This window comes from Pararge aegeria, chromosome 23, assembly GCF_905163445.1.
Source record: "Pararge aegeria chromosome 23, ilParAegt1.1, whole genome shotgun sequence".
In the NCBI taxonomy this organism is placed as follows: Eukaryota; Metazoa; Arthropoda; class Insecta; order Lepidoptera; family Nymphalidae; genus Pararge; species Pararge aegeria.
Window position 1 is genome coordinate 4,101,341 of NC_053202.1, and position 13,975 is coordinate 4,115,315.

The 13,975-nt window shown below is 36.9% G+C and overlaps 1 protein-coding gene across 1 annotated transcript; it reads right to left on the reverse strand.

Annotated features, from left to right (window-relative positions):
- Nucleotides 1-1,678: 1,678 nt before the first annotated feature.
- On the reverse strand, nt 1,679-12,455 carry LOC120634203 (facilitated trehalose transporter Tret1-like). Its single transcript, XM_039904667.1, has 8 exons — nt 12,410-12,455; nt 12,284-12,351; nt 9,655-9,810; nt 6,212-6,410; nt 4,586-4,776; nt 3,777-4,159; nt 2,767-2,878; nt 1,679-1,986 (listed from the first exon to the last, which is right to left on the reverse strand). The coding sequence occupies exons 2-8, from the start codon at nt 12,333-12,335 to the stop codon at nt 1,724-1,726; spliced, it is 1,356 nt and encodes a 451-aa protein (XP_039760601.1). The 5' UTR covers nt 12,336-12,351; nt 12,410-12,455; the 3' UTR covers nt 1,679-1,723.
- Between the last annotated feature and the right edge of the window lie 1,520 nt (nt 12,456-13,975).

The window sequence follows — 13,975 nt, forward strand, 5'->3', positions numbered from 1 at the left end:
GATTATGATCATAGCCACATTAAAATGTACTAGCGCAACGAACATTGCATCTATATTTAGTGCTCGTTGCGGATTTTTACCAGGTTTTTTATTCAAATTGTTTATAGTTGGGTTATGTAAACAAAATGTATTTTTTGAAACTCTAGCCTTCCCTGTGTTCGTTTAATTTTAAAATGTTTGCTTTACGCACTAATGCATTTTGCATTCATCTATTGGGTAAAAGCTGAAAAAAATAATTTAACCAATTTTTTTTTGTTTTGTTCAAATATGCGGGCGTTTTTGTAAATAGGTTTACATTTGACATCATCATCATCATCGTCATCATATCAACTGATAGACCTCCACTGCTGGACATAGTTTTCAGTAGGGAGTTTTAAATTCCACGGTTCTGTGCCCCTTGCATCCAGCGGCTCTCTCAGACGGGCTTGATATCGTTTGTGTTATCTAGTTGGGGGCCAAACAACGCTGCGCTTACCAATGCGGGCCTGCCATTGGGGGCTGCCATTCCAGCAACTTGGGACCCCAACGTCCGTCTGTTCTCCAAGCTATGTGCACCACCAATTTCCAATTCAGCTTTGCGACTCCTTGAACTATGTCGGTAGCTCTGGTTTAACTAAGGATCTCCTCATTTGGATCAAGTACAGATACTCCGAGCATAGCTCTCTCCATGGCCCGCTGAGTCACTCTGAGCCTTCTGATGAAGCCCAAAGTTAGCGACCACGTTTCCACTGAACCGTAGGTTCCACTGTTGGAAGAATTTGATCTTCGAACAGTTTTTTGTGGCAGTGAGGGATTTAAGACAAAAAGATGTCACGAACTTGAACGCTGCCCATCCGTGTTGGATACGGCGGTTAACCTCTTTCTCGAAATTGGGCCTACCTAACTGGATCGTGTGTCCTAGGTATTCGTCGATAATTTCGAGTGCAGTGCTCTCAACGAACACTGGTATATATATGCAGAAGGAATACTACAGAAGGTTTTAAATCAACGTACCTTGTAACATATAGTAAATCGGTGTCTCTGGTATCCACAATAAACAGAATACACAAAATACGTAAAATAGACTTAAAGCCAAAGGAAGATAAGTAATTGCCTTGTACGAAACAAATGGTCTAAAAGAGAATAACGTTATCGAACCCGAAGTGGTAAATATTCCAATAACTGTCAAGAGTATTCCTATGATGTCTGTGTATCTGTTGGCAAAAGCAAAATGTACATACCAAAACTTACCAAGTATTCTAGGTAGGTATAGTAGTTTTGTAAAGTGGGGAAATAATTAAACTTTTGATAACTGTAACTATATAACACAAGCTACGCTTACTTTGGGGCTAGATGGCGATGTGTGTATTGTCGAAGAATATTTATTTATTTAGTATATTTATTATTTAAAAAAAAAAAAAAAAGATTATTGGTACCTGTATAATCAACGTCATCATAATATCAACCCATTACGTTTTACGGCCCACTAGAGGGAATAGGTTTCCTCCCAAAATAAGAAGAGTGTAGGCCTTAGACCACCACGCTGGACCACAAGAACATTATGGAGAACTCTCAGGCATGCAGGTTTCACGTAACGTGCTAGGACTCAAACAGATTTCCCAAATCTACCCGTGAAAAAAAAAACTAGATGATTTAAAGATATATGATTTATATTATATCTCTCGAGACTCATCATTTATTCGAAAAAAATATTATGTACAAAATTCTATATAAAAATGCTTTGTTATAAACCCTCCTGAATCTCCAACAGAGTTTTTCCCTTTGTCTCCGGTACGAAGAATACAGTAAATATGGCTGCGCAGGCGCATGTAAATGAAAAGAACCAAAACGCTACATGTCCCCCAACTACTTCCAGCAATGCGCCAAAAGCTGTTGAGATTAGAAACCCGAACAGCCATGATGACGTCATAGTTACAGTCGAACCCTTGCTTCTCACGCTGGGTGTGAACATCTCACCCATTATTGCATTTGGAATAATGCCAAGACCTGTAAACAAAAAGATTCATTATTTGCCTCGACGTATGAATTTGCTATATTATGGTAATAGAAGTCATCGAACCACACTACTACCACGTTACTACACTAACCTACTACGTGTGTAATCTACCCATCTGTGAGAGTCCGATCGAAATCAGTTCAGCCGTTCCAAATACAAATTCTTCGAATTCAAATTCTTCTTTTGGAAATAATATGTTAGATGTTAACATTTTGTATATTCGCTTTGTAGTTGACCTCATCGTCCAAATATTGAGATAAAGCTTATGATAATGTCAGTTAAAAAAAAAATATACCGCAAGATATTTAGAGAGAAAAACGGATGGATGGCATTTTAAAAACGTTAGGTACTATAAAAAATAATAAAAAGTAAATCTCTTATTTTTTTATTCGCCATTTAGCCCCAAGGTAAGCGTAGATTGTTTTATGGGTACTGAGATGACTGATGAATATTTTATGCATAAATATTTTTACTTGCTAAATTATATACTAAAATACTCATAATATATACATTTAAACACCCAGACACTGAAATCAATCATGTTCATCACACAAACATTATTCCAGTTGTGAGAATCAAACCCACAGCTTTTGACTCAGAAAGCAAGGTCAATGACCACTGCGCCAATGGGCTGTCTCTTGAAAGTTAGCAGTATGTTCTTTGGAGAACAAAGCCTCTAAACCTGACCTTATTCACGATGTCAGAATCTCGCGTCATCTAGAGTCAGATATTATACAACCTGGAGTAGAAGGTTATCTAAAAACACTTACCAAAATCGTAACCAATGTAGAACAAGATAAGCACCACCAACGGTAACCATTTTATATTATCCACAACAGGGTTACCTATAAGGTCTAAGTAAAAGTATAAGCCAAGTATGAACTGAAACAAAAGAAGAATCATAACAATAACTATGTCTACAGCAATCCAAAATTTTAAGTTACTGATTTATAGCTAAGATGGTAGCGATTTCCGTCTTAATAAGATTTCCGTTGAGTATCTAAGTAAATTACTATTCGTAATTAGAGTATCTAAGTAATTAATTATTCTATTCTATAAAATAAATTTCCGAGAGTGTGCTCAAGAACCGTTTGATCTAGTTCCTCCCTCATCTTTTTACCATCGAACCGCGAGGCACCGTAAGGATCTGCATCCCTACTTGGTTGATGTGTCCGGGGTCCCACGTACGCGTACGAAGTGCTTTGCATCTTCGTTTCTGATTCGCTCCGCAAGGATCTGGAATGACTTCCATCTTCCATTTTCCCCAGTACCTACAATATGAGTACCTTCAAATCAAGAGAGAATAGGCATCTACTTGGCAAGCGTGCTCCACCTTAGGCTGCATCATCATTCATCATCAGGTGTGATTGCAGTTAAGCACTCTTCTATAAGCATTAAAGAAAAATACATTTAACTGCCTCATTGGTCTAGTGATTAGCATGAGCTGCAGATCACCAAGTCCTGGGTCAGGTCAATGAATAGTATTGGGTTTTTCTATCATAAGGTTCTTAATAGCAGAGCTAGTCTGCCAGTCTCTTTTCTGTCGTATTGAATCTGCCGTCTCATCGAATTATAAATGTGAAGGAATTGAGAATGCACCTGTGTTTGCGAACTTGTGCATTATAATATCTCCCGCGTGGTTTTGGGTTGCCGAAATCGGTCAGAAAAACTTCATGTATATTACTTTTATCTCAGGAAGTAGAATAGATTTCTATCCCGGGAAATTAAAGGATTACTGCAGGATTTTATGAATTCTCTAGCCAATATTAAATGTTCTTACCATACTCAATGAACATATTGCGCTTGACGTTATTAATATTCTCTTCCTTCCAGTACTCTCAATGAAGAACGGTGTTATGGTACTACCCAATAATTGACAGCATCCAATTAGGATCATAGCTAAATGCGACTTTAAAGATGATCCAGCCATATCAAATATGGCAGCGGAGAAGAAAATAACAGCCATTACACCACTGCCGTGCTGTAGAACGTTTATTATAACGGCTATAAACAATGCTTTTCTGTTACTTTTCACGTAAAATAACTCCTTCCACTCTGTCTTAGTATTCGTATTTGTAATTTCTTTTCCCATGTTCAGTAATCTCTCTGCATCTTGTGATCTGCCTAAGTCCTCTAGTACTTTTGTCAATTCTTTTTCATTACCTATAAATTAAAATATTTGATCTTAATATTATTATTTAGTTATTATTGTTTAGTTTTATTGACGGCCGAGTGGCGCAGTGGGCAGCGACCCTGCTTTCTGAGTCCAAGGCCGTGGGTTCGATTCCCGCAACTGGAGAGTGTTTGTGTGATGAACATGAATGTTTTTCAGTGTCTGGGTGTTTATCTGTATGTTATAAGTATTTATGTGTATTATATTAATAAAAAAATAATTATCAGCTATCTCAGTACCCATAACACAAGCTACGCTTACTTTGGGGCTAGATGGCGATGTGTGTATTGTCGTAGTATATTTATTTATTTATTATTTATTTAGTTTTACATACTTTATGAAGAAGAATGTTGATGGGAATAGAAATATTAGTTCTTAGCGACCCTTAAAGCAATAAGTGAAAAAAAAATATGTACCCTGTATCGCATAGAAAATCGGAGACTCTGGTATCCATAATAAACAAATCACGTGAAGTAAACACAAAGCCAGACCAATGTAACTCGTCCCATAATATGAAACATACGGTCCTGTAGAGAATACTAGTATCGAACCCACCGTAAACATTGCTCCAATAATTGAGAGCAATACTCCTCTAATTTTTGGCGATCTGTTAACAAAAAAAAATTAAACCATACATAAGAATGAATATAATAAATTATTGCAACGGCCAGTAAAAGAGGAATTTTGTTTGCAACCGAGTTCGAAATTCAAATAACACTTTTGATAAGTTACCTCCTTGGTTGCCATTGATCCGAGCAAAAGATCGTTCTGTTTTTGAATTACGTGGCAGAGTTTACTATGTAATTTATTAGCCGCCAAACCATGCCACATATGGATTTTCATACAACTTTTGCAAGCCGCTTCTCGCATGTATTTGGCCAATACAGCAATTTCGATTTATGTCGAAGAAGGTCAAAATAATGATGGCACAAATTCGGCTCCTAAGTAAAGCTATCTTTTAGAATGCTTATGAACTATACGGACCTCGATAGAACTCCGTCGTAGGTTTGGTATTTTGATCACCTCCGACGCGTAACAACCGATTACGGGGAATTGGGAGTGCTTATAAACTACGCCACAAATCCGCACTGGGCCAGCGTGGTGGACGGCCTTAACCCTTTCTCATTATGGTACCAGACTCGTGCTCTGTAGTGGACCGTTAGTAGGTTGATAATGATGACGAATATAAACTATGGCTACTGGAAGTGTGTGTGGATGTTTTTTTTTTTTAATTTTGTGTATGGCTTAATGCTACACCTTACTGGTTAGTCCGTAACCATTACAAAAAAAGAATAAGTACATAAAAACATATGAAAACTTTCTGAGATAGGAAATTTTCTTTATCTCATAGGATATTAGAAACCACGCAATGCCTGGCGTGTGCTAATTAATGAATGGTCAAGTCAATCCAAAGCAAAATGTTTCGTTATTCAAATTACCTAAAAGATAGACTTTGTAAGAGTTATAAAAAGCCTACCCGTTTCTATTATTGTTTTGTTATTGTTTAATCGATAGGATTCAGTGACGACAAAGATAAGGGTGCTAGCTGAAAACCAGTGCTGCGCTTTTTAATATAGTATAGCTTTGCAGTAGCTATACTGAGCCAGCTGTAATTGTAAAATTGTAAACTGTAATTATATAGCTTTAATGAAATTAATTGTAATAAATCAAATTCTGAATGTTATCAATTATTTTTAAGTTAAGATTTGCATACCTTTAAATGGGCTTAACATTGATCTGTATAACTTTTTGTAACATCTATAATTTGACATGTTTTTTTGCAAATAAATGATTATGATTATGATTATGATTATGCTCCTCTGTCACACATTTTTTTTATTCTTTAATTAATTTATGACACAAATGTAACATTTTACACAAATGTGTGACAATGATGATTGTTTTTCTTTCTTTTATAACTCGTACAGGACATTTTCTTCATTTTATATCATCTGCATACCCTGTGCATACCCTCTATGCACGCCACTGCTATATAGTATATTAGATAGCACTTTTGATGCTTACATAATAGTTATACTCACGCAATTTCGCCGATATACACAAAATTAACGATAGAGTTGGTCCCAAACGAGACACTTGTCAGAAATCTACCAATGTACAGCATCGCTAGATTTGTTGATAATGCCAAAAATAGATAGCCCAACACCGATACAACTGCACCGGCGATCAGGCAAGGCTTTCGTCCTTTTGAATTCGATAACCAAGTGGTTATATAAGGTCCTGAAATGTAACAAAATCAAATTCAAATTCAATTTTTTTTATTCATGTAGCGCCTGTGGCGCTTATGAAGCGTTCATACATATTTGTTTACATAATTGTAAGGGGATGGTGATAACTTCGTTCGCCAACTTAAATTATTATTTATTTATCTACTCAAACTCATATTTAAGTATTTATGGTATATTAAGATGTGTATTAGTATATTTATTTTTTATATTTATCAATAGTATTTTTGTATTTGTGTAGTCTGGTTTATGTATTAGTATGTAGATATTCGTATGTATGTAATATATAGTGTACCCCACCTATTCGTTTTCTTTTTAGTTTTCCTAATCCTAAGGTTGCCTGGCAGAGATCGCTACTTAGCGATAAGGCCGCCTTTTGTATCCTGCTTCATTCTTCATGAGTTTGTTCTTTTTTTGTCTCGTTTTTCTGTCTCGTTTTTCTGAGTGGTGTACAAATAAAGAGTATAAATAAATAAATAAATAAGGTCTAAGAACAAACTTAGCCGGGTAATTTTTTTTTTGTTATCACCATCTTCCAGTAAATTTATATTAAGCTATGAAGCGAGAGCAATTCACACCCAAGCTTTTTTATCAAGTAATCCTTAATATTATAAATTTAAGAAAAATATTAAATTACTAGATATGTGCGGCTTCGCCAGCGTTAATTACGGGACGCAGCGCACTGCTACATAGTCTATACCTACCTCAATAAATCAGATACCAAACGTAAAGTTTTTCGTTCCAGAATATACAAATCTATGATATTACCGATAAATCACTATAGTATACTATATTAATATCATGTCTTTTATAGTGTTTAATGTCATCTTCCGTTAATTTTTTTTATATAACTATATAACAATGACAGAAGTAGATGAAGATGACAGTTAGGTAGTTCTATCTAGTTAGTGTAAGTGGCCCTGTCGTACTAACACACTCCCTATTCCTACTAATATTATAAATGTCAATGTAAGTTTGTTTGTTACGCTTTCACGCAAAAACTACTGAACCGATCCTCATGAAACTTTGTACCCATATTCTTGGAAGTGTTAGAAGTAATATGGCAATATTTTTATCCCGACATCAAGCTCGGTTCCTTTGGGAGAGGGGATGAGTGTTTGACGATTTTACACCATAACTCCGACAAATTATAACCGATTTAAATAATTATTTTTGTACTAGTATTTTGTAGGTTATAATAAGTGATTAATTTTGGCCAAACTGTGGTTGGAGGACAGAACTCCTCAGCGGACAGCAGCAAACCCCTTATTTAAGGCTTAGCGATACTGAATACTTTATTTTTTTGTTTAGATCTACAACTAAATTTAATGCCACATCAAAAAACAAAATCAAGCGCAGACGAAGTCGCGGTCAACAGCTAGTAATAAATAAATCATCACACAAACACGTAAATAATATTTAGGAACTGTGCTAAGTGTCTGTGATTCTGTATCAAATAAGCCCTAAGGTTTATCTTGAGCATCCAATATGCAAATTCTTCGGTTGTAAAAGATAAGACCTGCTTGGGTTATCTACTGCAACGTTTGCTTTAGCTTACAATGATCCTAACATTCATATATGTTTTGTTCGTTTGTTAAGTATGTTAAGCATGTTCAGCTTAAGAACTGCACCGATCTTGAGTTAATTTGGCACAAGTAATCTCTGGTATCTTGTCTTGTCTCTCTGGTATTTTGGCCCAGTCTCCAGATGAGACATCGTTATGACATCATCACCTCAAACAATTGACGTCCACTGCTGGACATAGGCCTTTTGTAGGGAGTTCCACAATACACTGTCCGGGGCCGCTTGCCTCCAGCGGCTCCCGGCGACTCGCCTGATGTCATCTGTCCACCTCATTGGGGGCCGATCTACGCTGCGTTTACCAGAGCGGGGCCACCATTCCAGCTCCTTAAGACCCCAACGTCCATCGGTTCTCGGAGCTATGTGCCCCGCCCATTGCGACTTCAGCTTCGCGACTCGCTGAGCTATATGGGTAACTCTGGTTCTTCTACGGATCTCCACATTTCTGACGTTGGGGTCCCAAGGTGTTCTAAACGTTTACGATAAAATGAGGACAGTAGGAAAAGTTTGTGTGCGCTCGGGGCGTCTTCTCTGGTTTTGGGCAAAATGCACTGCATGCAATAATGGCTGAATATATATAATCTTCATTCAGTTATATATATGATGTTCTTAATTCTCTGTACAACCCCCGTTTGGTTCCTCTTAGTTTTCCTATTACAAAGCTTACCTGCACTATGGGACCCCAAAATACATCCCTCCTCCGAACTATGTGCCCCGGCCATTGCCACTTCAGCTTCGCGGCTCGTTGAGCTATATCCGCAACTCTGGTTCTTCTACGGATCTCCACATTTCAGACGTTGGGGGTCCCAAGGTGCTAGAATGGCAACCCCACACTGGTAAGCGCAGCGTTGGTCAACTCCCAACGAGGTGGACAGACGACATCTCGCAGTCGCAGGTAGCCGCTGGATCCAAGCGGCACAAAACCGTGAAATTTGGAACTCCCTACAAAAGATCTATGTCCAGCTGTGGACGTCTATCGGTTGATATGATAAAGATTACCTGGAAGAGATCGCTAATAAGCGATAAGGCCGCCTTTTGTATCCTACTATTTAAGTTTCTTCTTTTCCTTTCCATGTCTTTTTTTTGTGGTGTACAAATGTTTTTATAAAATAAATAAACTATCAATCAATAATTGGCCCCTTACAATTAAAAAGGTTTTGGCCAGGTTTTTTAATCCAGTTCGCTGGCTAAGTGCGGATTGCTACACTTTAGCCTTCGTAGATCATTGTAAAGAGCTGTTAGGCATATGTCCGGTTTCTTTAAAATATTTTACTTTAGCGTTTGCGCAAGTGAAACGTTTGCTTAAAACGCGCATAACTCCCGAAAACTGAGAAGTTCGTAGAGGAGGTGAACTTGGTACTCCTAAAAGGGATAAAGTCCTGGCCCTAAGGCTTCTGGAGAGCTGAGAGCTTTTTGTGACAGAGCTCCTCCGGGGAACTACTATCGCCATGCTTATTTCTGCCGCTAAGCAGCATTGTTGCAATGCTGTGGTAGCCACTGTATTAACAGGCACATGAGGCTTAACACCTACGCCTTAAATTGATGGACACAGGATGTCATGTTGCAGGATATGACCTGTTTATGGCATGGCCGGTTTATGCGATGGCAATTACTGCTATAAAGAAAACCAAAAGTAAGATAAAATCTGAAATCATTACCGGGTATTGCCCCTAAATAAGCAAAGCTTCCGACCAGGGCTAGTTGCGTCTCCGTCAGCAAATACTGGAATGGGGATTGCTCAAGGTCGCGTAATTTTGGTATAACAGGGCCTGACCAGCTTCCTCCGTAACCACTTATTATTGGCCCCAGGTAGACTGAAACATTAGTACGATAATTAATGGACAGTTCACCATCATCATCAGTATCATCCCATTATCGGCAGACCACAGGCCACGGGTCTCCTCTTGGAATGAGAATGGTTTAAAACAAAGTCAACCCGGTAGAGTAGCCAGCGGATTAGAAGAGTTCGCACACCCTTGACAACATTATGTATAAGTTATTTGCTGTGTGTTTTTGCAGAAACAATGCTGGAAAACGCTCACCCATGCGTAGACTCTTGGACACTTTTAATAACAATTTCTCAAACATTGACATCTTCATTCTGTCTGAACAAAAGCTTCTGTAGCTACAAAAGAACTATTAAAAAAGCACTTCAAGCTAATTGAAATATTAGTATTATTTTCGAGAACTTAACTTAACTTAACTTAACTTTTATTTTGGAGTAGAGACTTGGGACCGTGGGGTCCGGAGGCAAGAGCCCTTTTCAAAGAATTATCGAAAAGGGTTATCGAGTCTACCGGTGATCCTAGAGCGGGCAGTTACCTTGGCCAACGTATTAGTTTGGCCATCCAAAGGGGCAATGCTGCCAGCATCTTGGGAACTGTGCCTCGCTGCGGTCGTTTCGAGGACGTTTTAGATTTTATTTAGTTTTAAATAGTTTATTTTAGGTTATATTTATAATTTTATTTCAAACTGTTCTAAATAAATGAAAAATAGAACTTAATCAATATTTATTAATATTATTTTCTCTGATTAGTCATTTAGTCTTCTAAGTTAAATGTTCTCTTTCTTTCCTTTCTTTTATATGAATCAATCAATTTGTTTTTCTATTCCTTAGTTGTTTTTTTTTTGTTTTGTATCTTTATTAGTAGCACTAGAGATTTTTTATTTATTTACTTATTTTTTTTTTTTTTTTGCATTAAGTTAATGCTAATAGCTATGACAGTTAATTTTAATTTTTGATTAGGTACTTTAGGTACCTACAATTAATATTATCTGTCATAGTCACCTGTATCTACATCGTATCGCCCTACAATATTATGTGGATTACATATTAACCCCTTTTATTTTTCTTTTTGTTAAATTTAAGAGCTATTGTTGTAATATGTAATTGTTTTCTGTCCCAAATAAATAAAAAATAAAAAAATAAAAATAAATAATACACGGGAACGTTGATTTGGTGATGTTCCGATCACTATCACTGAAACTGAAATAAAAGGTATCTTAGTTTAACTTCAGAAGCTGGAAGTTAAAAAATATTTAAGGTGTCATGTATGCCCCATGCTATAAAATACGCTTTCTGTAGGAGTGCAGACTTATGTATATTTAGTGATTTTAGACCTGCGTGGAGGACAAAATTATTTCGACTTCTGTGGTTTAAATAATTTAAGAGATATTTTTTTTATTATTATTATTCCGAGAAAAAACTCTTTCGTCCCTTTCCAGGATTCAGACCTTATTTTATATATACCAAATTTAATCAATATTTGTGCAATAGTTAAATTTTACATAGATAACAAAAAAATCAGACATGCTTTCGCCTTATTTTTTCGCCTTAAAGCTACATAATAGTAATGTCTTAATTTTAATCTGTCTGTGTATGTTCCGGGGGCGAGGGCTAGTTTTCCTTAACACAGATAAAATCTAGCTAGGATTGCCAGTTCGTCAACTATTATATCAATTTTGATGAAACAAATGAACGATATTATTTATTATATTATTTATATTTATATCATAAATAAAAAAAATATGCTACAACAATACACACATCGCCATCTAGCCCCAAAGACTAATGAATATTTTTATGAATAATATACATAAATACTTATAATATACATATGAACACCCTGACACTGAAAAGTTCATATTCATCACACAAACATTTTTCATTAATGGGAATCGAACCCACGGCCTTGGACTCAGAATGCAGGGTCGCTGCTAACTGCGCCAATGGGCAGTCATTATATCAATATGTTAAGTATGGATAAACCAGCGCCTGACTGCATTTACACCTAATAATAAATAGCTTTTACCGCTAACCAGGACAGTGTCGTCCTCTCTAAACAGGACGGTGTCGTCTTAATCTCCACGCTGCACATACAGTTTAGGGATCGCAGTAGATGGTAGTAGTAGCACAGAGGATGCTGCCCGTTCTCCGTTATATTCCCTGAGACGCCTCGTACCACGTAAAAGAGAGGGTTGGTGACTGTAATGTGAACTACCATCCCCACAGCACAAATATTATATTACAGAACACCTGATGGTTATACAGCCGAACTGAAAGACGCTTGCCTACACGATGTTTTTTCTTTCTTGATTTTAGTAATACGTATGGTAGTGGAGATGATTAGAGTTGGAAGGGTTAAACACTCCCGAATAATTCACCTTTCCGACAAAAAAATCATCCGTTCGGGAAATAAATGCCACAGCACACACACACACACGTCACATTTATGACATCCCATAATTTTTGCGTCGAGGGTTAAAAATAACAAAAATATTACTTACGACAAATCGAAATGGCCACTTGAAGTTTTATTCCCGTTATCCGTAAAAACATTTTAACTAACTATCCACTGGAAAACAAAAAAACCACATAAAATATCTTCCTCAAGGAAAATTTAAAAATAATACCTTTATATTATACTAAGACACGTAGGTATCTTTGGCAAGATTAAAACATTGTAAAACGCAATGGATGATATTATAAATATCGTACACACACATTTGCATACTCATCTAGATAGTAATATATAAACAACTAGCTGTTGCCCGCGACTTCGTCTGCGTTAGATTTTGTTTTTAAAGTATTCAGTATCGCTAAGCCTTAAATGAGTATAGTAGTATATATATAAATATAACATGTGAGTTGTGACTGTCAATTAATCATAGACAAATAATTTACAATAAAATAAAATTGCGACTATAATTTAAGACCTAAGCTATCCTATCTCTTAAGTTGGACCAGACGGCTCACGGTGTGCCAATTTAATTTAAAATCGGTTAAGTAGTTTAGGAGTCCATCGCGGACAAACATCGTGACTGGAGATTTATATATATTAAGATTAACCTAAGAGAGCTAGTTAATCCTTTTATAAGGCATATCCACACTCGTGCTCGTTCACCTTAAATGTACCTTTAAATATAAATTATAAATATAATATTATATATAATACCAGCTGTTGCCCGCGACTTCGTCTGCGTTTGATTTTGGTTTTTGATGTGACATTCAATATGGTTGTAGTTCTAAAAAAATTTAAAATATTCAGTATCGCTAAGCCTTTAATGAGGGGTTTGCTGTTGTCCGCTGAGGAGTTCTGTCCTCTATCTCCAACCACATTCATCAGATCTACACAAAGTTTGGGCAAAATTAAACACATATTATAACCTCTATAGTACAAAAATAATTATTTAAATCGGTTATAATTTGTCGGAGTTATTGTGTAAAATCGTCAAACACCTTCATCCCCTCTCCCAAAGGAACCGATCTAAATGTAGGGATAAAAAGTATCCTATATTACTTCTAACACTTACAAGAATATGTGTACAAAGTTTCATGAGGATCAGTTAAGTAGTTTTTGAGTGAAAGCGTAACAAACAAACTTACATTGACATTTCTAATATTAGTAGGGATAGGGATAGGGAAGTAGGGATAGGGATAGGTATATAATCATCATCATATCAACCGATGGACGTCCACTGCTGGACATAGGTCTTTTGTAGGGAGTTCCAAATTCCACGGTTTTGTGCCGAACTAGGGGCTGTGGTTTTATTCTCCTTCCTATCAAAGATATGCCCGATAATGACCACGCTAGGCAGGCGGGTCGGTCATTGCAGGGTTAGACTGATCGCACCGGCGCCGCTGCTACCGGACACCGGTCTGTGCCATTTCTTCAGCCTAGCCAATTCGAAGTGGTTATACCGCCACTTGTCTGTCGCCAGAGCCTCGTCGGTAAGACGGCAGGGTGCACCACGGGCAGGCGAGGATTGCAATTTGGGAGGCTGACTGGTACTAGCCTCCCACTTACACCCATTATATAATAAATTAATAATAATAAATATACTACGAGAATACACACACCGCCATCTAGCCCCAAAGTAAGCGTAGCTTGTGTTATAGGTACTAAGATAGCTGTAAAATAGTTTTATGAATATAATACATATAAATACTTATAATATACAGATAAACACCCGGACACT